The sequence below is a fragment of the Vanessa cardui genome, chromosome 2 (genome assembly GCF_905220365.1).
Source record: "Vanessa cardui chromosome 2, ilVanCard2.1, whole genome shotgun sequence".
Classification (NCBI taxonomy): Eukaryota; Metazoa; Arthropoda; class Insecta; order Lepidoptera; family Nymphalidae; genus Vanessa; species Vanessa cardui.
This window is the reverse complement of record NC_061124.1, coordinates 9791147-9814655: the sequence shown is the minus strand read 5'-3', so window position 1 is coordinate 9814655 and position 23509 is coordinate 9791147. Positions and strand designations below refer to the sequence as shown.

General features: G+C 32.9%; 2 protein-coding genes across 2 annotated transcripts in view; one reads left to right on the top strand and one right to left on the bottom strand.

Annotated features, from left to right (window-relative positions):
* The window catches only part of LOC124536009 (extracellular sulfatase SULF-1 homolog), a 102425-nt gene extending 80085 nt beyond the window's left edge, over window positions 1-22340 (top strand). The window contains exons 4-17 of the mRNA XM_047112379.1: window positions 5543-5694; window positions 7992-8161; window positions 16692-16830; window positions 17232-17419; window positions 17517-17681; window positions 17856-18039; window positions 18125-18272; window positions 18374-18522; window positions 18602-20061; window positions 20136-20250; window positions 20369-20588; window positions 20769-20900; window positions 20975-21050; window positions 21420-22340. Of these exons, the coding sequence (XP_046968335.1) occupies window positions 5543-5694; window positions 7992-8161; window positions 16692-16830; window positions 17232-17419; window positions 17517-17681; window positions 17856-18039; window positions 18125-18272; window positions 18374-18522; window positions 18602-20061; window positions 20136-20250; window positions 20369-20588; window positions 20769-20900; window positions 20975-21050; window positions 21420-21501 (3380 nt within the window). The 3' untranslated portion in view covers window positions 21502-22340. The remainder of the gene's footprint in view (window positions 1-5542; window positions 5695-7991; window positions 8162-16691; window positions 16831-17231; window positions 17420-17516; window positions 17682-17855; window positions 18040-18124; window positions 18273-18373; window positions 18523-18601; window positions 20062-20135; window positions 20251-20368; window positions 20589-20768; window positions 20901-20974; window positions 21051-21419) is intronic.
* Window positions 22335-23464, bottom strand: LOC124536016 (MRN complex-interacting protein). The gene is made up of 2 exons (XM_047112393.1): window positions 23239-23464; window positions 22335-23146 (listed from the first exon to the last, which is right to left on the bottom strand). The coding sequence occupies exons 1-2, from the start codon at window positions 23302-23304 to the stop codon at window positions 22373-22375; spliced, it is 840 nt and encodes a 279-aa protein (XP_046968349.1). The 5' UTR covers window positions 23305-23464; the 3' UTR covers window positions 22335-22372.
* Window positions 23465-23509: the final 45 nt, after the last annotated feature.

The following is a 23509-nucleotide window of genomic DNA, read 5'->3' as shown; positions in this document are numbered from 1 at the left end:
TACTGAAAATTTATTAAAAATAGTACAGTAAATATTAAACTTAAAATAATTATAATTTAAGTTAGTAATCGAAAATATGGCAAATACTTAGAGTAACGGTTAATTTAACACAAGTTTTTAACAGCAACAACAACAACAGCCTGTAAATTCCCACTGCTGGGCCAACGGCCTCCTCTCCCTTTGAGGAGAAGGTTTGGAATTATTCCACCACGCTGTTCCAATGCGGGTTGGTGGAATTCACATGTGGCAGAATTTCTATGAAAAAAAAAATGTCACATGCAGGTTTCCTCACGATGTTTTCCTTCACCGCTGAGCACGAGATGAATTATAAAAACAAATTAAGCGCATGAATCAGCGGTGCTTGCCCTGAACCCGCAATCATCGGTTAAGATGCACTCGTTCTAAACACTGGGCCATCTCGAATTTTTTTTAACAGTGGTTTACGTAAAACCATTTATGAAATAATGTTAATATTTTCATGTGGAATACTTCCATCTACTAAATAATAAAAAAGTACAGGCACACGACAGTTGATAAAATACTCAAAGGAGTTCATGAATTCGAAGATGTTTGTCATTATTTATTTGTGTTCGATGAGCTTTAACCGTCTTGTCGATTTAAACAGTATGACATGACAGTATTTCGATAACAGTACGACAGCGAGTCGGAGATTAGATACGTGCTTTGCATACAGCTAGCTTAAAATTCACAATCATGAATTAAATTTAGGTCGACGACGTGAAACCAAATTATTGCTTTAGATTTATGTGAAATAAAGAATATTTCTATAACTTCAACCAGCTGTTCTTGGAAGAACATTAAACAAATTTTTGAAAAGTTTGAAATAGGTTATTTAAAAATATTTTTTTTAATAAAGATGACGGACTTTGCCATCAGATGGTAAATCAATCTCGCTCAAAGACATTAGCACTGTAAAGACTATTAAACCTTATGTTGCCTATAGGCCACTAACCTTGCAAATTCAGATGTTACAACCCATATTCAAACTGGAACACAAGAATACTAAGTATTGCTGTTTGGCAATCGAATGCGTACCTAACAGTACCCATATCAATGAGTACAGAGCCCTATATGATACAACGGGATCAAACACAATTATATTTGACACTACAGTTCAATTCTAGTGATTTGACCACTTGACCCTTTCCAGAATTAATTCTAACTGTCCAAGAATACATTTTAGACATGTCGAGTCTACATTAAATGTATCTTTGACCCGAACCAAATTCGCAGGAAATGAGTTCATTATTAAATGCTGCAAGCAATCTACAAAGCTATTTTGTAAATTGAGTCTGTTTTATCTCTCTCGAAAATCGAAATTCTATTAATAATTTATTGGATAAACATTGAACATAATTTTTCGGTATTATACGTCTTCAAATAAAACATTTGAGTATGACGTAGTACACACTGACTACCTTGTTAGACTAATTGCAAGACAAAAGGCCGCAGAACCCAAAGTCCTGGGTTCAAACCAAAGGTCCGGTACAAAGAACGACCGAAAGGTATTGGGTTATTCTTTAAAACAATTCTCAATCGCACAATCGATCATGATTGACACAACATTACTATAGCTGAAGAATTTATTAATTGAAATGCATTTATTATAGGCATGTAGGTATAAATATAAATATTTTAATAGAAAATATATGAACACTGCGGAATGGTAGGGTTTAAATATTTACGATTCAAAAGTGCTTCATTGTGAAGTTTACTTAAACAAATTTGATTTGATTCGTAATGGTAGAAAATAAATCATAAAATAATTCGGTTAAATAAAGGTATTAAATTATTAGGACAAGCCTCGGGGCCTTATGGAAATGCTTTTATAAGAATAAATCTTTAAAGCAAACATTAAATATAAAATTAATTCATATTACGGAGGCATCTTATACGCAATTCCAGTAATCTGGCGGAACGATTGGAACGAAATACCAAGGAAACAATCTCATAACGCAATCTTTATCATCATCCTTGTGGGCGTCAGCTATGATGGCCGTTCTCAAGACTCGCCAACTGTCCAGGACATTTTATAATGCAGAAGTGTGACCGTTTATTTTATTCACGAGATCTGATGAGACGGGCAGTTCCATGAATAAGATTTAAGACAGGACCAACCGTTTAACGTACATTCTTTTAGACTCCGGTCTTGTTATTAGATTACCTTGGAGGAATTGCCAAATACTTTTTGGATTTGCAGTTTGAATCTAGGACCTCGACATCTAAGGCTAGGCACTAGACTGGATACATAGTCTCAGCAATATATTAAATGACTTTACTTGGTGGTAGGGCTTTGTGCAAGCCCGTCTGGGTAGGTACCACCCACTCATCAGTTATTCTACCAAATAGCAGTACTCAGTTTTGTTGTGTTCCGGTTTGAAGGGTGAGTGAGCCAGTGTAATTACAGACACAAGGGACATAACATCTTAATTCCCAAGGTTGGTGGCGCATTGACGATGTAAGGAATAGTTAATATTTATTACAGCGTCATTGTCTATGGGTGATAGTGACCACTTTCCATCAGGTGGCCCATATGCTCGTCCGACAGGCGACAACCTATACCATAAAAAAAAATTAAAAGTACTTCTGATATTATTTCATTTCATAGTACGAAAATCGAGTGCCATTTTATAGAACGGCGAGCCCTTATACATTGCAAAGGTTTCGCTTGAAATCAACTTGAATTACATTCAGCAGACCGAGGCGTATTCACATTCATCATCCAATACCATCTGTCCATATCAATTACTCAGTTTCTGGGAAAATATGACCAGTTTACTTTTAAGCACAGAGTAAATAAAGTTATTTGTTGATATACATATATTATTATATCGAACGTTTCCGGTAATTAATATGATTTAAACGCTATCTGGGATACTTGAAGCCATTAAGTATTGTAAAAATATTATTTTATATCTTACATTTGACAGCTCTGCCGTGATTTACGGTTTTATAAAATGTGTTTCTTTTCCACGGGCCAATGTGATAAAGATGTTTTGTATAAAACATGAATATCACATTTAATAAAAAATTTATTTATTACATGATAATTTTTTTATATATTTTTTTTAAGAACAACAAAGAACACAATTAAACTTTTTTTAAATGTTTAATGTGTTTATATGGTACATTTTAAAATGACTTTATCTTTATACAGATTAGTAGGAAGATAATATAAACTATTATTGGTGGATTTTAAGTCAGTCAAAACGAATATGGAGGATCTACATAGTATTTTTGCCTGACTTAACTTTTACAATTGTAGTATACTTAGGATTGAAATAACTTGAACACCATGCTCATTAGTAGTAACAGCCAGTAGATTTCCACACTAAGGCCTCATCTCCATTTGAGAAGAAGGTTTGCAGCATATTACACCACGCGGTTCAAATGAGGGTTGGACATGTGGCAAATTGGTGGTGGTGGCAAAATTTTGTTAAAATTAAACACACGCATGGTTCCATCATGATGTTTTCGTACTCCGCCGAGCACGAGATGTAGTAAGCTCATTAGTAAAGGCTAATTACTTTTACATTGCCAATTATTAGAAATAAAAGCCATATGATATTGCAACAGCTTATTGAATACTAGATAGGAGGCAGTCACTCGTCATTTATTTTAAGGGGAAATTCTTAGTCATTTGGGTTTCGGTTTAAAGGGTGAGTAACCCAGGGTAACACGGCACATTTATTACCAAGGTTGGTAGCGATGTAAGCGATAACAAATATTTCTTACAGATCTAATATCAAAGGGGTGTCCACTTACTTTCAGGCTTTGCCTGTCTGCATTTCTATATTCAATAAATAAGTGCTCACACTGCATATGCTACACACATACAGCATACATATCCTATCATAATTTGCTAATAATATACAATGATAACAATGGAAACGTTTATAAACAGACAAATACCTACTTCTTTATAAAAGGAGTTAAAAATAAGTAGTATTTAAAATGTCGTATCCCAAGCAAAATTGCTACGTAACATTTATGAAAAACAGTCGAGCGAAGTTCTTAAAATATTTGTCTTATTTTCATGACTGCACAGGGTTCAGTATCACCATTCAGCGCTGCTTACATAAGACGGTTCCCGAGTAATCAACGCTCCGTCACTTCAACACGCCCCTCGGGAAAATTAAAAACCCTTGCTTGCATTTGCATTCCCATTGCCGAAATTAATATTTCAGAACTATTGTCTCGCGAACAATGATTCCTGGCGTGGGACTTTTTATTCGGTCACGAACGTTTTTGTGTTTATATTACGTATATTTTGAGCTCAGTGATTCGAAATATAATCTGATTAAAATCTCTGTCTACGAAATAAAGCTTGTGGTTTTGCTTGAGCTATATTTAAGTTATTTTACGCTACAGCGAGGTTTTGAATGAAATATTGTCAGTTAATAAGATGTCATTAAAATAACTAACCTATATATTATCAATACTATAATTACGATCGATCGTATGTTTGGATGACTGCAACTTGATCACAACAAAACTGGATAACGATTCCTAATGATAAAATTATCGTGCTCTTCCAAATTCAAGTTTGATGAATAACAAAAAATAGTAGCTTTTCTGAGCACATCGGTCAGGTTAATTGGTACGAGTATCTATGAATGTGTACCTGTCAATAAATGTTTTAGTGTCATCTAGTGTCTCATTGAATTATGTTATAAGTTGACCTATTTCCGTTGTTATATAAGGATATATTTTATCAAGAGAGCCAAGATGGCCCGGTGGTTAGAACGCGTGCATCTTAATCGAAGATTGCGGGTTCAAACCCCAGGCAAGCAACACTATATATATGTACTTAATTTGTTTTTATAATTCATCTCGTGCTCGACGCTGAAGGAAAACATAGTGAGAAAACCTGCATGTGTGTAATTTCATCGAAATTCTGCCACATGTGCATTCCACCAACCCGCATTGGAACAGCGTGGTGGAATATGTTCCAAACCCTCTCGTTAATGGAAGAGGAGGCCTTATCCCAGCAGTGGGAAATTTACAGGCTGTTGCTTTACTATTTTGTATATTTTATCAATATTACATAGAGAAACATTTACCCTGCCTGTGTAGTAATTGTGATGGCGGTTAGTAAAATGTTATAAATTTTAATCTGATGAAAGTAGCAATGCATGACGACCTCCGTGGTAGAGTAGTGTGTACACCAGTTTTCAAGGGTACGCCACTCCGAGGTTTGATTTCCGGCTGAGTCGATGTAGATTATCATTAGTTTTCTACGTTGTCTTGGGTCTGGGTGTTTGTGGTACCGTCGTTACTTCTGATTTTCCATGACACAAGTGCTTTAGCTACTTACATTGGGATCAGAGTAATGTATGTGATGTTGTCTCATATTTATTTATTTAATATATTGAGTGGTGACTTACAAAATGTACATAGTATAAAATTTGTCATTTTACGTACTTTATATTCAGATTTTATTTCTTAAGCCATCTAGGTATATTTAAAGGCAAAATAGTTAATGTAAATATATTAAGTGGTTTATTTCTCATTGGTTCAGGTTATTTTGGAAAGTACTTGAATAAGTACAACGGATCCTACATACCGCCGGGCTGGCGCGAGTGGGGAGGGCTTATAATGAACTCAAAGTACTACAACTACAGCATAAACATGAACGGGAAGAAGATCAAGCACGGCGACGATTATAATAAGGTAATGTATATATTATTTTAATATATAAATAAATATTTTAAAACAAACGTTAATGATTTCTAAAGTAACTACTTTTATCTTTTTAAAAAAAAAAAAAACGACGGCTTTAATGTGAAAAAAAGACTTTGATCTTACATATGATAAAAAATATATTTTCAGTGTCAGGTCAGGTTCTTAAAATCCTAGGAACGCAGCATCTGTATTTGTTGGAAAAAACAGTTACAGCTATTTTCATTTATAAATTAATGTATTTTAATGAATACCTGGATTTTAAGACTACTCAATTCGATAATACACGACTCAAAATTTCGTAAAACGTTCAAAATCAAATCAATACAGTTCTTATTTCTTCCGGTGAAGTCGAAACTATTAGTTTGTGAATATCGTAAAAACGGACCATAGTTTTTGAGCATCCATGGTCAGTCAGTCATGTTCAGTTATGTCAGTTCATGACAGTCTCCTAGCGGTCAGACTAAAGAACCATCCTCTGATATATCTAACTCTATAAAACGCAAATAAACCTGCTGGGATACCGCTACTGACTAAATGAAGAGATAATTAATAAAAATGCTTAATGCACTTACGTTAATATTTCCTTCAGACTAATGCAGTAATAAACCCATACTATATGAGGTTGTGTAAATATTTTAATGGTACAACCTAAAACCAGTTTTGCAATCAGTTTGTATATGTTTGTAATTAAGCTCTTTATACTTTATGAAGTTATTAAGCATTTGGCACGAATATACGCTGTTAAGTGAACAAATTAATTTTTGTAATCAAGCGTTTCAAGAATAATTAATATCGTTTAAAATTAATTAATATCGACGCTATTGAAATTTCAAATATCGAAAGGAAAAAAATCAAACACATTTTTATAACTTCAAATGAAAACTCTAACATTTCTCTTTATACATAATTAAAAAAAAAAACTTAATCCATTACTTTGTATGTGATACATTATTGCAGAAATATTTACTGAATTGGCAACTCAACTTACAGATAAAAAGTATTCCAAAATAAACTCGAATCTGACCGCATAACACGATTATGAAAAGTTGGAAAGTGATAAATAAAACATATATATATATATATATTCATTGACCACACTATATATATATAACATTAAAAGGATACCCATATCAAACCAGCGCATCACTTTCAACGAATTACGAGTGAGACTGGAAGTGAACCGGAACAGTTTAGACCGATCGTCTAATGTTTTAACGAAAAGTGATCATATATAACAATAAATAATAATTATTATTATTATGTGAATGAACATATAAGATTAATAAGATGTTATTTATAGACATGTGAGATACTTCATTCAGTATTTTTTCAGAGATAACATATTCTTTTTATTTAAAGATATCATTTTTTAAATAATATATAGGAGAAAGTTATACATTCTTAAACCTACTTAAAATTACACCTATAATAATATATGTTTTAAAATTTTGAAAATAATTTACAACTGTTAGTATGTATTTCTTAATTATTGTTATCATACGATATGCAGAGCCTTTAATGCCGGCTTACCAGCTTTTTATTATCGATGCAACATCTCGCTCTTGTGTAAATAAACCCGTTATATAAAAACGTCATTCATGTAATGACACGGCATCTTCTCTTATTATGCATTTATTTTAAAATCTTACGATTTACCGTGATGATTAATTCTGGCACTTATCCAATTATTCTCCATGTGACAATGACTTTAAAAACTGTTGACGCTACGATATATCTCTCCAACTATATGGATTACAGTTTGAATTTTAATTTATAACAAATGACTCGTATAAGTACAACGCTTCTATATGTAGATATTGAGCAAATTAGTAGTGGTTGTAGATATCGATTTTGTATAAAGCTAGTTTTATTTTAACTTTTCAAGAAGTACACAGGAGGTTCTGCCTTAAATCTTAGAATCAATTTATATACGAACGAAGCCACGTGCAACTACTTTAATATAAATATACTTATTTCGTAAAACTATATTTGTTAAGATTCATAAATAGTTTTAATTTTTATTATCATAAAGCCAGTAAGTTTTATGTTTTTTTTTCGAAACTGCTACTAGTACTAGTTTCGAAGGAAAAGTCATAGTAACTACTAAAATAAAAAGTAATTAGGAAATATATCCGTAAACAGTTTTTAAAGGTATTCATTTGTTTTACCAACAATTGAGAAAAATACTTTACGATTTTATATATGTTTCTGCTATCAAGCTATAAAATCGTAGCGAAGTCGATTTGTATAAAAAAATATGATTTCAATAATATTTATCTTTTCAGGACTATTATCCAGATCTAATAGCGAACGACTCTATAGCATTTCTTCGAGCCTCGAAGCGGAGGTTTTCCCGGAAGCCTGTCCTCCTGGTGATGTCTTTTCCAGCTCCACACGGACCAGAAGACTCCGCACCCCAGTTCTCACATCTCTTCTTTAATGTAACAACACATCAGTAAGTATATATTTATACACACATCAAAGCGACTTGTGTCAATTATTTCTTAATTATCAAAAGATAAAAAAAACGATTCACAAAAAGATAGATAGTGTATTCATACGGCTTTATTAACGAACAACCATCCTCACACGTAATATGCAGAAAGTCAGTGGCATTTTCATTCAAAAATACCTGCAAGTCTGAGGAGCTGCTAGGAATGTCATTCATTCACCTCCGGTCTATCCGCCCACGTAATATAAGACGCCTTATCCTAAGCGGGGCTTGAAAGGATAGTACATCACAGTCACACTCATCTTATTTTACTTCACTGAAGACTTATAGAAATAATTCCGGTCGTAAATTTATTTCACTTGCACAAGTCAATATGCTATTTATACAGGTGCGTTTACTCAGATAGCTTTTATTTAATAAATTATAATACAACCTCTTTTCAAAAGCACTTATTTTACTTTACTCGTTATGTATGTGTGGGTAAAATATATTTTTTACCACTACATGTAACAGAATTTTAAAACATTTGTTGACAATACAAAGTAATATCACTTGCAGTATTTAACTTTATTCGTTTTAATTCGAAGTTAAAATATAATCTTATATTTACTTATGCACAAATTGTACTTAATTATGATGACGGCTTAATGGGGAGTGTTTTTTCTATCAGTGTTTTGCATTGCATGATATTTATACCTGAATTAAATTGTCAACTTCACGTCTGATTGGAAAAACGGGTTTATGCTCAGTATAAAAGTGTTTTTTAATTTATTGCACGTCTAAGGTTTTGCAAGACTTATTGGGTTGTATCCTTTATAATGATATTTTAGGTGTAATGACACAGACATGTCATAAAATGTCTTTGTATTTCTCATAGCTTGACATAATTATTCTACCAATATTATTGATTCGAAAGCTCTGTCTGTTATCTCATCACGTTTAACAACGTTTGAATCCCGGAAAAGGACAACTACTTTTATTCAGAGTCGAGATGGCCCGGTGGTTAAAACGCGTGCATCTTAACCGATGATTGCGGGTTCAAACCCAGGCAAGCACCGCTGTTTCATGTGCTTAATTTATAAGTCATCTCGTACTCAGCAGTGAAGGAAAACATCGCGAGGAAACCTGCATGTGACAAATTTCATAGAAATTCTGCCACATATTGTGTATTCCATCAATCCGCATTGGAACAGCGTAGTGAAATATGTTCCAAAGCTTCTCCTCAAAGGGAGAGGAGGCTTTTAGCCCAAAAGTGGGAATTTACTTAATTATATATTTAATTTTTTATAATTTATAAAGACCCGGGTACAGCTTGTATTTTTGTAATCATTTTATTATAAACATCATTAATTTCTTATATTTCTATTTGCACACTTTCATCGGACATATGTAGACTGTAGTCAAAAAATCAAAATCAAAATAAACTTTATTCAAGTAGGCTTTTATAAGCACTTTTGAATCGTCATTTTACAATGTGAAGCTACCACCGGTTCGGAAAGTAGATTCTACCGAGAAGAACCGGCAAGAAACTCAGTAGTTACTCTTTTTTAACATTTAAAAAATACAACGTCATGTTAATTAAATACAATTATTTCAATTAATGTATCCTGCTTGGAAGTCAACAGGTACTACTCCACGCTTTTTTATCATCTACAAAATCTTGTATCGAATAGTATGCTTTTTCTACCAATGTATTTTTAACAAACGATTTGAATTTACTAAACGGCAAAGTTAAAAAATTCTGCGGAATTTTATTATAGAAACGGATACCTTGCCCCAAGAAGGATCCATTGACTTTGCGGAGTCGGAAACTTGGCGTTATAAGTTTATCCTTACTTCTAGTGCATATACAATGATTATCACTGATTTTATCAAAGTGATCAATGTTACTGTGAATATACATGATATTGTTGTAAATATATTGCGACGCAACAGTAAGTATTCCTACTCTGTTAAAAACATCCCGAAGAGAGTCTCTAGCTCCAAGATTATAAATAAACCGAATTGCTCTCTTTTGTAAAATAAAGACAGATTCAATATCTGCAGCGTTACCCCAAAGTAATATGCCATATGACATAATACTGTGAAAATAACCAAAATAAACTAAACGAGCGGTATCAATATCAGTTAGTTGTCTAACTTTTCTAATCGCGTATGTTGCGGAGCTGAGTCTTCCTGTTAGGGATGATAATGATGATCCGTTTTCTTTTACGGCCTAAAATGATGATTTTATACGTAAGAATAGCGTAACCACTGGAAATCTCAATTTTTATTTATTTTATTAATATTAAAATGCTAGTACGAACAATTTGAAAACTAACATATCATATACCAAAATAGTGTAGCAAACGGGTTTCGGTATGTTATTATTTATGACAGGATTAATTACTATCCATTAATTAAGGCTAATTTGTACTAACCACAACTACAATTCATAATCGTGAACACCCATTCGAATTACCGAAATGTTTTTCCGACCGTACATTGTAGCCTACTTGACGACCTCCATGGTCGAGTGGTGTGTACACCGGTTTTCATGGGTACGCCACTCAGAGGTCCCGGGTTCGATTCCCGGCCGAGTCGATGTAGATTACCATTAGTTTTCTATGTTGTCTTGGGTCTGGGTGTTCGTGGTACCGTCGTTACTTCTGATTTCCATAACACAAGTGCTTCAGCTACTTACTTTGGGATCAGAGTAATGGATGTGGTGTTGTCTCATATGTATGTATATGTATGTATGTATATACTTGGTATGATTGTGTATCGGAACCTTATTCGATATTTAAAAAAAAAGTCTTTCTTAAACACAATTAAAAGAAAAGTGAATGTAGACTGGAATTAGATTTAATTAGTTCTTAATTTGGAACCTCGTTTAAATACCAGTCTTGTTCTTTGACTACTTATTCTCTAAACATTTCGACAAAATACTAATTGCTGCGAATTCTTAGCGGCCATCTTACCTCTCTTTAAATATTTAAGAAGTTGCTTGTTTGGGGTTCCTTCACATCGCTCACAAGACTTTTTACAAAATAACGTGTATCGTACATGCTATTCGAATATATCGATTTTGAATTTGAATTGAACAGTAATGAAAAAAAATGTATTAAGTATTTACTTAATTATCGTGTTAGGTAAATGTAAAAGGTAAAAAAATAAAAGTAAAAAAGTTAAGGTATTAATAAAAAATATCAGAAATATATTCTTTTCAAATAAATATCTGAATAAGACTTACACGCTCGTTAGAAATGTGTTTTATTTAGTGCCAGCGTTTTGGCGTTGGCAAGATACGTAATCATTTCCGAAAACGCATACTAACGATGATTCACTCAATTTAAATAAAACTATAAAGTACACTTATGCATTATTTAAATTATATTTATCCTGTATTTATTAAATATATATTTTCTAGTGTTTAACTTATAATCGCTGATAAATATAACTGACGGTTCGGTAACGTATCGTTTTCGTTATGTAGACACAGGTATTAAATCTTCTTTATTGAATGCATAAACGTTCGAGAACTAATCGCGAAATTGTTCCTTAATTGGATGCCGGGGCGCATATTATCAACGGAACCATGTATTCATATAAAAAGTGTTGAAACCTTGAGCCCGACCTTGTTTTTTCGCTACTCGGAAATTCGCGTACCCAACTTCGTACTTTACGGAGCGCCCTGAATAATTTTACCGCCACTCAGCCTTGCTGCTGATTTATGTTTCATAAGAATATTTAGCCCTGGATTACGGTCTATGCTTTTGAATTTTTCGGGCTATTATAATTTATTTACGACATAATTTCTAAATGTTTCTTGACTGCGTTTTCGAATTATTTTGTATCATGATATGTACTGACGTTCCTGACTAATGTTTATTATCATACGTTATATTCTTACAGATAAATAAGTATTTTTTACTGTTTCTAGATATAGGCGGAAATTTTATATTGGCGTATAATATGGACGTACAAAAAATTACAGCTCTATTTTGCTAAGGAACTTTTAAATGAAAAAGTTTACGCGCTACGCGAGTCGTTCACGTTTCTTGAAAGTTCGCTCATCTAATAAATAAACATACATAAAAGAAGACACGGCATTTTACAAACAAGATTTATGAGTTGAATCCTTGACTTTGCATATTTCGAGACGTCGAATTTAATATTCTCTATTTGTCGCCATTCACAAATAGTCGCACGTTTGGAAACAGTCTATTTCATGGAGACAGCGGGGATGCTGACGACAGAAATTGTAGCAGCTGTGTTTTGTTATTGCTTGTGAAATTCAAATTTGCCTCGAACCAAGAAAGTTGTCAACGCTACTTCAATTCGCATTGTACTGCGGAATAAATTGAAAAATATTTATGGAAAATTGCCAGTAGAATAATTTATTAACGTTTGCGCTACGGAAGACACGTTGGTAGTATTTTTCCATGAATATATGTTATTTATGCAAAGGAACAATAATATTCATGAATATAATTTGCATATAATTTCCCAAAAAAAGTATATATATGCGTCTGTATACATGTATTGTTAAATTATCCTTATCTTTTCGGCTAATGAATAACTAATTTCAGTTCCATAACAGCGTAGTTAAACACATGAATTACATCGAAACACAATGTTTTTGGGCAGTTAAATAGCTTTTTTTGCGTCAGATGAGCATGGAAGTACTCAGTATCAATTAATGTAAATTAGTATTCATTTAAGATAAATATCTCGTCGGTTCTAAAGGCGCCGCGGATACCTACCTACGTGAAAACATAGTTTGCAATTTTTGAAGTATTCGAACAAAAAACATTCATTCAATTTTCGATTTTTGAAATGTTTTAAATACATATGAAAAAATAAAGTTTTTTTTATCTGTAAAAGTAACGTTTTATTTCTACCAGTTACGGAAGAGCTCAGTTATGCCTAGTTGGTAGTACCGTGAGAAATAGCAAATACTTTTCAACTAAGCCGCTTTAGAGTTGGTAGTAAAAAGTAAATAAATATTTTCTTTATGGTTGCATCGAAGAGATATTAATTATCAATGTTGATATTAATTGGAATTGAGCTTAGTTAAATATTATGTAAATTAAATTTTATATCATATCATGTTGGCTAACTGACTCATTTTGATCACTCAGAACTCTCGATCGAAATAACGACTCGCGGTCTAGGTATTTCTTCTCTCTCGTAATTCGGTGGACGAAAATCCATAATAAGCAAAAAAAGTTCAGGCGCGGATCAACGACCTTAAGTGCTTTTTGAAGAAGAGGAGTATAGACACTACCAACTTCAAAAGTTCGGGATGCTTCTGATAACTAAAAATAAACTAAATAGCTCTTGACTCGCAACAGTTTTTCAGCTTAGACTTAAGGTTTTTGCAGATCAACGAGTCAGCTTTATAAAAAAGTAATGCGTATGTCCAACTTTTGCAAGCAAATATAATGAATGCATCTTTCTTTCTTTTTTTGTGTTAATTGGAATATTTATTTGTATTTACTCGACGGGAAGACGTCGCACGACGATACGGCGCCGATAACCGGTGTCGAACTCAGGACCAACCGCGGCTCCTTTAATATTCAACTATCGGCGCTTTGTGTGGTCGCCAAACCTGTCCCCGGGGGTAAGGCGCCGACATTAATAAAAAATAAACTTCCATAAAGAGTTTTTATTCATTATATTTCAAACATAAAGAAAATAATAAAAATCATCGTATTCAATATCAAGGCGGCTGAGGCTTTGTGTCTGTATAGCGTGCGATAATACTTATGTTTGCGTTCTTATTAAAACCTTTAGCGAATCGAAAAAAAAAATAATGTTTTATTAATATACGTTATGTTTTTTTATTCGTGTGCAGATTATTTTTCATGCTGAATTCGTGCTCGAAATGTTGTCTTGTGTTCTGAGATGAATGAAAACTTCATTACGTGGGCTCGATCGCGGATACCTATGTGTGTGTAATCGGAGTGCGTTTGAAAGGAGCTTCGTTAATAAAATTCGAATTTATCTCTGCTTCAAGATTGAATTAGACTATTAAAATTATATTAATAATTTTACAAATACGAATATAAATAATATTAGTAAGTAAATTGGCCTACTTCTAGGCATATCAATTCCAAAACTAAGTTAAGCACGCTGTTATAGCGGGTTCATTCCTTTGCGGATACATGGGACTCGTGTAAATTTCCCCACGAAGGTTTTCTTCACCGCTGAACACAAAGTGCATACATGAAAAATACAAACTAAGCACTTTAAGCAGTGATGACTGCCAGTATACTGTTATCACTGTTTAATTATTTTCTTGTCTTCATCATGCTGCTAATGTTTCGGCTTAAATTTTAAAGTTGGCCGCCTGCCTGATACTAACCCTCCTTGGGAATTCTATCGTGGTGGTTTACCCGCCACCGTGTGGGTAGCCCAAAGTGCAGGTGATATGCACTGGGCCCTAATATAAACCCTTAGTCGCCTCTCACGACACCCACGGGTAGAGTTTGTTGGTAGTAAGATAATTACTCTATATACTTATTCATATAGAATGTTGGACTGGTGGTTAATCTGTGCCTCGGAGAGCACGTATTATAAAAGCAAGGAAATACAAGTTCACCCGTGATTCAAAGTCCAAGTCAAAGTCAAAAATCTTTATTCAATAAGGAAGTGATTACACTTGCTTTTTGAATGTTAAGAATCTATCGTTGGTTCGGAAATGAACCTTCGACCTGAGAAGAACCGGCGAAAGAAACTCAGCAAAGTTCCGATTGCGCGTAAACTTGTGCACTATTATATATACGATCAGCGTAGTTGGCAGATTTTTCTTATGATTAGCCAAAAACGGTACAGAAATATATTATCATCACCATCATCATCTGATGATAAATCATCACTTATATCTAAAGTTCTGGTATATTGTCAAATCTATATTAATATTATAAATGTGAAAGTAACTCTGACTTTTGTATGTCTGTTTGTCTGTCTGTCGCTCTTTCACGACCGAACAGCTGAACTGAATTTGATTATGCTATGAAGCAAATTTGAACTCCAAGAAAAGACATGCTACTTTTTTGCCTAAAACATGACAAGCAATATCCTTTAGGATAAAATTGCGTTATAACGCAAGCGAAGCCTTGGGCGACTACTGTTATAAAATGATTAATCAAAGTCAATCGGATTTGGATATAGACAATTTTACGTATTTTTACAAATTTGACGTATTCCTAACAGCCAGGATATGAACACACGATATACAATATACACTGCAAAACCTTGGTGTTAGGTACTATAAATAGCAATTGATAATAAAGAAATAAGTATAAAAAAAGATGAATAATTCCGTTCTCCTATTATGTCATATTAATTATACGCAACGTATACAAGTTTTAACATGTTACTTATTTTTTTGTCAACTGCGTTATTTATTGCCTCCATTTTGTTCTACATCGTGTGCAAAAAAACTTAATTCCCTGCTCCTTTTTGCGGTCACATACCGTCTGACGTTTTTGTGGTTTCATTATAAAGTTGTCGTCAACACCGGGCGATTTAAATATCGAAATGCATAACTTGTCATGTATATGGAAAATATTAACTTTTATATATATAGGAATTTATTTCTAAGATAAAAATATATTTTAAAATAACAAGATATGAAATCGTTTTGTGTCTCTCAACTATGTCAACAAAATCGTAACAATCATACAGGCTTTTTTAAACAACTAAAGGTATTTCTCTGAAAAGTAATAATAAATATCAATATTTAATATATTATATGGAAATATAAATTTATTTTATAAATGCCAGACAATATTTTGTGAAACCTATGATCTACTACGTTCCTGTTTTAGAGAGATCGCCTTCCTATACAAATTTATTTTTCTATTGGTATCTACTTAATTATACGGTACATTTGTGTACAGAATGGGAGGGCAATTTTGGAAATGTCATACTTGATATAAAAATTAAATAAACAGGGTCTGAACTAAATAGAGCAATTAAATCGAAACGTACTGGTTGTTGTTAAACCGAGAACAGAATAAATACTCGAATAAACAGAAATATTGGGAACAAACCGCTCCAATGCGGTTTAGTGGAGACATATGTGGCAGAATTTCATTGAAACAGGACATTACAGAACACGAGATGAATTATAACTACAAATTAAGTACATGAAAATTCAGTGCTCAGTCAGCTTAGACCGCAATCATCGGTTAAGATGCACGCGTTCGAATCTCAGCTCAAAGAACTAAATTAACATGAAAAACAATAAATGTAACTCGTATATATACATATATATTCCACAGGAAGCTAGGTATAGCGTGTTTAGATGTCGATAACTATTTGTGTACGTTCAGTTATGAATAGCATCACTCACTTCCTCTCTAGAAAATATGGACAGACAACCATTATCATTTCCTATTTGATATCAAGGAAAACATTTATACTAAACCCGCATATGTCATTAATTTTTTACCTAGAGACGTTTGGCAGGAAAGGCTCTTAATATTCAGATATTTATAATAGTTGATGTTACCATTTTTTTATTTGTTTTTATTTTTTTCAGCACTCCAACGTATGACATGGCTCCGAATCCCGACAAGCAATGGATTCTACGAGTAACGGAGAAAATGAAGCCAATTCATAGACAGTTCACAGATCTACTAATGACCAAGAGATTACAGACATTGCAGAGCGTGGATATGGTATGTTAATAACATGACATTCTCGTGAGACAATTTAAATATTACTGGTCATCAATATTGCCTGGCAACACCAAAGGTGCAAGTAAAAGTTGGCTTTAAGCGATAATACCACATTTTTTCGTTACTATTTTTTATTTAAGTAATTATAGGTTACTATTAAATTTATGCAATACATAATGCTTTATTTTCTTCTTTCGAATGCCAGCTTACTGACGTAAGAAAGACAAGTAATTGACACGATTTACAACGGTTATTAAATATGTGTTTATTATATTAAGTACTTTATGAAACTTGCTACAACGTATAATTCCAACAATGTGTATTACGAGCGTACTTTTTATGGTATGTCTAGGCTATAATTCAGATGGTAAATGTCGATTATATCAGATGTTAAATTGCAGGCAGTCGAGAGAGTTTATCAGGAGCTCAAAGCGCTCGGGGAGTTAGATAACACTTACCTAGTCTACACATCGGATCACGGTTATCATCTAGGCCAGTTCGGACTGGTTAAAGGCAAAAGCTTTCCTTTCGAGTTTGATATTCGAGTACCGTTTCTCGTTCGTGGACCTGGTGTCGAACCGGGGACAGTGTAAGTATATTTATATTTGAAAATAGATTTAATATAGATTAATCGATTTTTTTTTTAATATCATAGTGTCTTTTATATTGTCTTTTTGTTTTAATAGGGTGGACGATATAGTTCTTAACATTGACCTCGCACCAACGTTTTTGGATATGGGTGGGGTAGAGCCGCCAGCTCATATGGATGGCAGATCTTTGCTGCCGTTACTGCAACCACGGCGTAGACGCGCTGCTGCGGCTCACTGGCCTGACACATTCCTTGTTGAGAGGTAATTTACGTTATTATAGAACGTTAAGTGGACAAGGTCGGTGACGGTGATTATTTATGAATGTGTGCATCTTTAATTTTTTGTGTGTTATATGGTTACCTTATAATTAAAATGATATCTAAATATAATTTTCATCATAAAAAAAGGATTTAAAAAAAAATCTGTTTCTTATAGTTCTGGACGACGAGAAACACAAGCCCATTTGATGGAGGAAAGATTGCGCGCGCAGAAATATAGTCGGGAAATGAACGAGAAATCAACAACAGCGCAACCACAAGATACATCTTCTGAAAGCGGAGATTTCGAAAGTGATACTGAGGATGATTTCTTGGAACTTGACGATGACGACGATGATAACGTGAGTTAATTGATTTTTCATTAATTTACGTGTTATTTATTATATTTTAATGCTATTTTATTTTCTATACTATTTCTATTTTTAGGAAAGTTCAGAAGCAAGCGATACTTCAAATAAATCTTCGGAACCATTTATATCCAACGAGAGTCACAATCCAATCTTAGAAGCAAGTTTGGAAAAGGTTTTGGATGCTGAAGAGGCAGGCACGAATCAATTTAACTACTTAAATGCAGGTATATTCAAATCGAAAGTTAAAATAATTAATAATTCATTGAAAGGAAAGTTGTATTTCAAAACTATCTAACTAAAATTAATATATACTTAACTATTGCAGAAATTGAAACTAGTATTATAAATGGGAAAGCAGCACGCTTAGCAGCCGAATGCTCCAAAGCTGAATTGCGTGCCCCTTGCTCCATTGGACGGAAGTGGAAATGTGTACTGGTCAACGGACGATGGCGTAAACACAAATGCAAATATGAGGTAACTTTATTTTCGATTAATCATAAACATTTTGAGAATTATTAAAACACCCGAATATTCATGATTGTAATATTTTTAGCCAGACATAAATTCTCCACAACCGAAGATGAGTACGAAAAAATGTGCTTGCTTTACTCCTAGTGGACTTGTTTATACGAGATTAGAGACTGACGGAACCATTGCTAGAAGACCTGTTGAGTTACAGAAGGATAATAACACAAGAAGTAAGAGATCAATAAGCAACGACGTATTTGAACCTAATACTGTGGATAGTATTCTCGAGGAAAACCCTAGCATTGGACATTTGAGCTTTAAAAACGAACCTGTTGATGAATCAGAAAAAAGAAATATAGTAAACAATATTGACAAACTTATAAAAGAAACTGAGGCATTTCTTAAGGCTTATGAACGTACCAAAGATAATATAGATCATAAGAGAACCAAAAGGCGAGCTCAACATTGGAATCATAACAAGCATAAACAAAGAAACGATCCAATGTTAAACAATAATGAATCATCACTAGAATGTAAGATAGAAAAAGATGGAACAGTTAATTGTTCACAAGTAATTTATAATGACTTGAAGGCATGGCATACAAATAGATTAAGCTTAGAAGACCAAATAAGACAACTTAGAACGAAATTAGAAGACTTAAAGGAAATAAAGAGGCATTTAAAAATTAGTAAACCTGCAGTCGAAGTACAAACCATAACACCTACATATCTTAGCAATCAGTTACTTAATAAAACTGTAAGTCATGAGAATAACACTAAGGACACTTTTAGAAAAAATCGTTTACATAGATTAAAAACGAAACACAGAAACGCGACCTTGTTTGATAAAAAGTTTAGGCAATCAAATGAATACATAATACCAACAGTAAATGCCAACACTAGAGACGATATTTTTGATACGCAGCTGAAAAATGAAACCTCCACTGAGACGGTAATGAAAATCTTAAACATTTCTGACCCCGATCATGGCGATAATCTTACAAACAAGACTCACCATGTAGATGAACTACCCATGTCATCTACCACAGTTATAACTGAAGGAAATTCCTTTCAAGAAAATTTAATTGAGGAAAAAAGCACGCAACAGAGCATTACCACTGAATTTGAGGATATCACTGCAACTGAAATAACAAAACAAAAGGATATCAATAGCACTCATGAAAATCCGACGCAAGTAACAAGCGATTGGAAAACAACACCTATTGACTTTTTCTCAACGTTACATTATTATAGTTCAGCAGTGGACAAAGTTATTTCCACACATAAATCAAGCACAACATCACCAATAACAACAGCCAGTCATCACACCACAACAAGTAAACCCTCAACGAGACCAAGAACCACAGTTGGTACATTAGGACCCACCAGATTCGACGCGTCCGAGTATGAACAGCGAAATCCAAACAAAGGAAGTTCTAACAACAATGGAATATTTGGGAAACCTCCAGACGTGTTTCAAAAGAGGCTCCATCCTTTATTCATTGAAAATGAAGATCAACACGTGTGTTACTGTGAAGAAAATCGGTAAGTTTAATTTTTTCTTTTATTTGTAAGATGTTATTAAAAAACTGTTGAAATATATTTTTATCTACTTGCAGCAAAATAAAGCCAATAGGCAATTCGTATTTGGAAGCAGCACAGAAAGCTAGAGAAGAACGTAGGAAACTCAAGGAACAGAGACTACGAAAAAAGTTGCGAAAAGCAAAAAAGAAGGTATATATGTCCTTGAACTTTGAAATATTAATAATTTGAAAATGATAAATAAAACTTTATAGACATTGGAAAAATGTTTTATAAGTGGTCAAAGTTTCTTATAGTGTTTACTTTTCAGGCGGAATTGGAAAGGCTATGTGAGTCAGAACGCATGAACTGTTTCCGACATGACAATGACCATTGGCGCACCGCACCGCTATGGACCGCTGGTCCATTTTGTTTCTGCATGAGTTCTTCTAACAACACGTACAACTGCGTTAGAACAATCAACGCTACCCACAACTTACTCTACTGTGAATTTGTCACTGGATTAGTTACTTATTACAATTTACGTATTGGTATGTTGGATTATATCATTATTCTATTTAATAAGTGACCCAAATTCAAAATACATAAGACTTTAAAATAGTATGATATCATAAGAACTAAATCTAGGTTAAAAGTCGTTTCCAAAGAATCGTAATATAACATAACATAAGCTAGATATTTACTAATTTTCGTGTTTTTATTTTTTACAGATCCGTTTGAAACACAGAATCGGGTGAAATATTTGACGGCATCAGAAAAGGAATATTTCCATAATCAATTGCACCAACTGTTGACTTGTCGAGGACCATCATGCAGAAGATACTCTCATTCAAACTTATCCGGTTAGTTGTTGTTAAGAAAAAAAAATATTTTAATTGGAATAATGGTTCGAAAAATAATCTATATTCATTTTCAGGAAGCAATGAGGATATAAGCAGACGATATGAAGACGATCTTATGTACGTAGGCGAACCAATTGGTTACAATGGAAGGTAATTTAAAGTTATCTTGAAACTAATCTACTTTAAAAACTTATAAAAAAAATCTGTGCTGTTCAATATTATGTATACTTCTCAACGTACACTGTACATTAATTTTAGAGACATTTATCGAATAATTGCAACACATAGGATTGATTCAAGTTTTGAATGAAACAAAATAAAAAATATTATTAATTACAGATATAAAATAAGAAAAAAACCAAATTTACCACTTTTAAAATAATTATATAGATAACATAATACACATAGTTTCAAATGATTCAGGAAATATTTCTTAATGTTGTATTTAATAAAAACTAAAATTACTGCGAATGTAAGGTAATGATCTAAACATTTGTTTTTTTTTTCTTTTTAATACAGACCATGGCGATGGAATGGATACGGGCGACGATATGCTAGAGCAAGGGAGATACATCGGCGCCGACATACGATGGCGTTCTAGTCGATTTAATTTATTGGAAATATTTATGTGGAATTGTCATAGTACCTTGGCATTTTTGAACCAAGTAAAAAAAATTTAAACCTTGATGCACAAAATGCAGCGAAAAGGTTGATTATGAATATGAGGGATAGCAATCGTATAAGCAGAGCATTGTTAGTAAAACGACATCGAATCTTGTAGGGCTTCCTATTATAATCAAAACATTATCAGTGTATATTTACATTACTTATTAAAAATACATTTATCTCAGGATATTGCTTGTAGTGATAATCTTTTCTACTGTGCCTGTAGCCCTCTTTTGTATAAAAAAAAATGTATTACAGAAATTAAGTACCAACGCAATTATTGTCAAAGTATTTTTACTAGCAAAATGGCATGTATTTGCATATAGAGTCTTCCTGATTTTCATGAGATCGCTACATTAGTACTCTTATACTTATTAAACTCTTAGATTATTATTGCAAGTTATTGCATTGCTACCATAAAGTATTATATGTCATATTAGTCCTTAGCAAGTTTCTTATTAAAACTGCATAAGATCAATATGTAATAATAAGTATTGCTCTAAACTGACTGTAAAATTTTATTGTTTAATAAACAACCAATGAAATAAAGAGAATTTTGTTGAGAATAATGTATGTGTTACAGAAGTATGTTTGTAGTGTTTTATCGATTAGAAGTAAAAAGTGATATGATGTTGTTGCCATGTGACAAATAAGGATGTTATCATAGACATTTAATATTAGTTGTCAAATGTCTAGTAGTTTTTCTTAAAAGAGTTTGGCATTTATCTTTGGAATGTCTTGTGTATCGATTTATTAATAAAACTAAAATAACTTTTAAATTGTTTCATTTTTATAGGTAGCAATAATTATATATCTAATATAGTATCTATTTCACTATCATCGCACAATGAAAATAGAGGTTGTTTTGGGGAGCTGTTTTCTGTTTCAATCTCATAACTTTCATTTGCAACATCAGTCTCTATATATTGAGCCCATTTAGAGTCTTTATTAACTTTATTTAGTGAGAAACTTGGCATTTCGTTTTTTGGTTTCATGCTTGTAATATTAGTAGCTATCTTTGAATTTATTTTTGTTTTACGACAATCATTATTAATATGTGTACTAAAACCTACATTGCTATCACTAATATTTGAAGTAGACGATTCTATGAAGTCTAACACATTATCTGAGTGATTTTGTGTATCAGCTGTACTATTTTCTTTATTATTATCAATAGACTTTCTAAATTGCTTGATTTTTTGTTCCTTTCTATTAAACTTTCGTTTTTGTGGTGTTTCAAGAACTATTTCTTTATTATTAATGTATTCCGGTTCACTGTTTTCACATTGTTGTTCTGGTTCGTCTATATAAGCTGCCCATTTACTTTCCTTAATGATCCTACCTAAAGCTTTTCTATCATCAATGTTAGGGGTAATATTATCAACAGTTTCCTCACACTCACTGTCCTCAGAATCAACTATGTTTACTGATGTTTGCTCTTGATCTCCTCTTAATTTGTTTAGTTTCTGAACATGTGTCCTGCAGTCTTTACTCGTTCCTATGCCATAGTGTCTCTTAACAGATTGTTTCTCTCCACAAATTTTACACACCCATTTATTGTCCTTTCTAGTTTGATGAACCTTAAAATAAATAGTAATAAAGATTGATATTTTTTTTAATAAACAGGAAATACTGCTTTAGAACTCTTTGAGAATCTTTTTTTTTAATTTACCTGAAAAACTGAGCACTTGTAGCATCTTAACACTTGAAAGATCTGTGGCATAGTGAAAATACACATTAAGTATGAGGCAAGGTGAGTAAAGTCTAAGTAATTCTTTATAAAATTCTAACGTATTCCATTCGCTTATTCTCTATTTATTATTTAATAATAATTTGTTTCAAAACAAACAGCAGTCAGCAACATAAACTTGAAAGTAACAACTGTCAGTGACAAATTTGATAAATGATGAAATTTGACGTTTCGTCTATCAAACTGAGCACTA